General features: G+C 36.8%; 1 protein-coding gene across 1 annotated transcript; it reads left to right on the forward strand.

Moving 5' to 3' along the window:
- The first annotated feature begins 490 nt into the window (after positions 1–490).
- Positions 491–3,061, forward strand: LOC140335764 (gamma-crystallin B-like). The gene is made up of 3 exons (XM_072418680.1): positions 491–514; positions 1,933–2,175; positions 2,713–3,061. The coding sequence occupies exons 1-3, from the start codon at positions 506–508 to the stop codon at positions 2,986–2,988; spliced, it is 528 nt and encodes a 175-aa protein (XP_072274781.1). The 5' UTR covers positions 491–505; the 3' UTR covers positions 2,989–3,061.
- The last annotated feature ends 1,262 nt before the right edge of the window (positions 3,062–4,323 follow it).

Raw genomic sequence — 4,323 nt, forward strand, 5'->3', positions numbered from 1 at the left:
CCTTCTCCATCCTTTTAAAGATTTTAAATTAGGCTAACTGCAATAATGGCATTTGAGGAGATGTTTTATTTGTGGGCAAACACCCCCAGTTTCTTCTTAGTCATGTTTGTCATTTCTCCAATGTAGTATCACCTTCATTATTGCTGTATTCTATTTACTTTTTAATATTGTATGGTATTCTTTGATGCCTTTTATTAAAATCAACAAACACAATAATACAAGGCAGATAATAAAACATCCAAATGATAAACAAAAGCTATTTGACCATTCTCTGTATTCAGTAGATAGTGTTGCAGATGTTGCAGAAGAAAATAAAACAAGTTGCCTGTGCTGGTGATTTTTTTGTGTTTCAGTCCTATGATAAGAAGAATGCTGACTCTGTCAATTTGATCTACTATCCTATTTAATTAAGCCATTGTTATTCAAAGAATACTGTTACTGGAACAACTATAAATTAGGTGTTCATTTCTCTGCATGCCACCTCACTGTAACATTGTATTCCAAGATGGGAAAGGTAAGTGTGTGTGCGTATATATATATATATATATATATATATATATATTATTTTCCGGTAACAATAGTGTTTTACTTTAGTTTTGTACAAGCTTACTTTTATACATCAATCGATAAAATCATATATATATATAATAGAGTTTGTATATAATAAATAGTTCTACTCCAGACAGTTCTTAGATTAGCCTTTACTGGCTTCAGAAACAGTAGATACAAAGAAAGGTTTTACATTTTTTGCAGATGGGTTTTGATAAGAGAGTCCACATATATGCTGTCAAATTGTTGCAGACCCTTGTTCCCCAACTTTGCCTTTTTGTGCCACCTGTACCGTTTATTAAAGCTAACTTTGAACTTACAAGCAAAGTCTGCATTATAAATCAGAGCCCCATACCATTGGAAAACATTTTTTATATAGTACAAAAGTAGGATTAAAGTTAGGACATATACCTTACCTACCCCTGATTCCCTACAGCATCTTGGGTGTATGCCAAATTTCACAAGAAGACATTCCAGTACTATGTAGGAGCATCTTCACATGAAAATTGGAATGCTCAGCATTTCCAAGGAACTTGTCAGAATATGTAGGTGTATTAACTTTTTTCATCACTTTTTTCACTTTTGAGCTGTCATTTTTTGGGTTCCCAATTTTTTAGGAGGATTTGATTTTTTTCCTATTTAAATTTTACAGAGCCAAAGTATGCTCATCTGTCTATACTCATGGCAAGTTTTGATCTAAACTGGAAAATGCCAAACAAAACATTTATTAGCATTTATCAATTTGATTTTGCAAATTATTTGTTGCTAAGAATTATAGCACAAAAAAATATCCGTATTACATAGAAAGAAGCAAAATAAACTTTTACTCATATGAACTTTATTCTCTCTGTAAACAGAATCATGCTTATTTACATGCACAAATCTTTTTATGGTCAATATATTATAATGTAAGAGACATTCTCTTCGGGAAGCCTGGGAAGCTGCCCCTGCAATAACAATTAATTATTCCTTTTATCAGTAATAGCCCTGTGAAGTTTATGGAGATAAAAATCATGGTGACTATTGGGAGAAAGTAGATGGGAACCAAATATTTTTGAGTTGTAACCAGAACAAAGGTGAGGAAATCTTTCAAATGGGATCACCACATAACAGACATACCCAAAATATTAGCAAATGACTAAAGTTTTTTTGCAATTTGGGGGGGGGGGGTGAGCTCCATTTTAGCAAAAGGTCAAATACTACGATAATACAGGTAACATTTTTTAGTCTACAACCTCCGTTTTCAGAGTAAGAAGGTTTTAGCCCTTGAAATGTTGTCAGTTTTGCTTACATTTGTGGATTTTGCATGTATTGGGGCTTATCAGCAAAAATAAAAAAGCAATGTCAACATTAAACTTTCTTTATGTGCAAATCTGTTTGCAGATCGTCTTCTTCGAGGACAGAAACTTCCAGGGCCGCTCTCATGAGTGCAGCACTGACAGCTCAGAACTAAACTCATTCTTCAGTCGCTGCAACTCTATCCAAGTTGAGAATGGAAATTGGATGATTTATGAACGTCCCAACTATACTGGGCAGCAGTACTTTGTAAAGAAGGGAGATTATCCTGACTGTCAGCACTGGTCTGGTCTGAGTGATTCCATCAGGTCCTGCCGTTTAATCCCCCAGGTAATTGAATGTGATTACAATAATTGATTGTATTGGGGACTCTATTTTAGAGCAAAGTAAGGATATGTTTTCCATTATGGACCATGAGGTCAAGTCTTTTGCATCACTACCATAAATAAAAGCAATGAGTAAACCAGTCCATAAGTCAATGCAATCCATAAAAATACTGGATGAGAATAGTAAATTAGATAGTAATAAAAAAATAAAGGTTATTGTAAACCTCCAGCACATATTACACATAAATGTAAAATCCAGCAAGGGGGACACAACATAATCGATTGGTTAAAACCTGACTGGTTGTTCCTAGGACCTGTTAGGCAAAAAAAAACTTTAAAAATGTTATTCAAAATAATTTCTTTATAAGGTTTATTTCAAACAAACACAAGCTGCAGAATCAAAAAATTGGAGAACACTGGAATTATGTTTGTGATTTCATATGGAAGAAGGGCAGCACTTTGGTAGTCCTCTACAATAATGGTAGCTGTACTTATCTGGTCATAGACACAATCTGATCTATATCTGTATATTTTACAATAGCACTGTGGCGCCTTCAGACTCAGGATCTATGAGAGAGAAGACTTCAGAGGTCAGATGATGGAGTTCACTGAAGATTGCCCCCATGTGAATGAAGAATTCAATTATCATGACATCCACTCTTGCAATGTTCTTGAAGGGAACTGGATCTTCTACGAACAACCCAATTACAGGGGACGTCAGTATCTCCTAAAAAGTGGGGAATACAGGAGATTTACTGATTGGGGAGCCATGAATGCCAGGGTTGGCTCATTTAGACGCATCTCTGATTTGTACTGAAATGATGAAATGCTTCCATGTTCCTAAATTAATAACAATATACCTAATACATACATTGTTCCTTCATCCTTAATCTGAGTTTTCTTTCTTTTTATGTATTCAGGTAAAAATCAAATTATTAACATTTTCTTAATTTAATAAATGAGGCTATTCAAAAGTGAGTGAGTGATCATAGAAAACAAATAGCCTCATCAAGGTAATAAAGGCTCTGCAATCGCATTGGACCATTTCACTCTCATTGGATTAAAGCAGGGGTCGTCAAACTCTGGCCTTTAGGCCAGATACGGCCTAGCCGGTAGTTCGTTCCTGCCTAACACCCCCTGGCTAATCCAGCCTAATGTCGGCTCCGGAGCCGCGGGTTGCTGGCAGATCGGCTAGGGGGGCGTTAGGAACTACCAGAGCCCACCCCATAAATGGCCTAGTGGCCATAAAACTTTGCCGACCTCTGCATTAAAGGGATGTTTTGAAGGTGACCACAGGGTGTTTATATATCTAAAATTACTAAAGGTTAACATTCAGGAGCAACTCATATGTTTGTGATTTCATATGGAAGAAGGGCAGCACTTTGGTAGTCCTCTACAATAATGGTAGCTGTACTTATCTGGTCATAGACACAATCTGATCTATATCTGTATATTTTACAATAGCACTGTGGCGCCTTCAGACTCAGGATCTATGAGAGAGAAGACTTCAGAGGTCAGATGATGGAGTTCACTGAAGATTGCCCCCATGTGAATGAAGAATTTAATTATCATGACATCCACTCTTGCAATGTTCTTGAGGGGAACTGGATCTTCTACGAACAACCCAATTACAGGGGACGTCAGTATCTCCTAAAAAGTGGGGAATACAGGAGATTTACTGATTGGGGAGCCATGAATGCCAGGGTTGGCTCATTTAGACGCATCTCTGATTTGTACTGAAATGATGAAATGCTTTCATGTTCCTAAATTAATAACAATATACCTAATACATACATTCTTCCTTCATCCTTAATCTGAGTTTTCTTTCTTTTTATGTATTCAGTTATAAATCAAATTATTAACATTTTCTTACTTTAATGAATGAGGCTATTCAAAAGTGAGTGAGTGATCAAAGAAAACAAATAGCTTCATCAAGGTAATAAAGGCTCTGCAATCGCATTGGACCATTTCACTCTCATTGGATTAAAGCAGGGGTAGTTTGTTCCGGCCTAACACCACCTGGCTAATCCAGCCTAATGTCGGCTCCGGAGCCGCGGGTTGCTGGCAGATCGGCCAGGGGGGCGTTAGGAACTACCAGAGCCCACCCCATAAATGGCCTAGTGGCCATAAAACTTTGCCGACCTCTGCATTA

This window comes from Pyxicephalus adspersus, chromosome 7 (assembly GCF_032062135.1).
Source record: "Pyxicephalus adspersus chromosome 7, UCB_Pads_2.0, whole genome shotgun sequence".
Taxonomy (NCBI): domain Eukaryota; kingdom Metazoa; phylum Chordata; class Amphibia; order Anura; family Pyxicephalidae; genus Pyxicephalus; species Pyxicephalus adspersus.

Coding starts and splice junctions, on each gene's coding strand:
- LOC140335764 (XM_072418680.1), top strand. Junction 2,176..2,712: donor CCTGCCGTTTAATCCCCCAG/GTAATTGAATGT, acceptor ATTTTACAATAG/CACTGTGGCGCCTTCAGACT.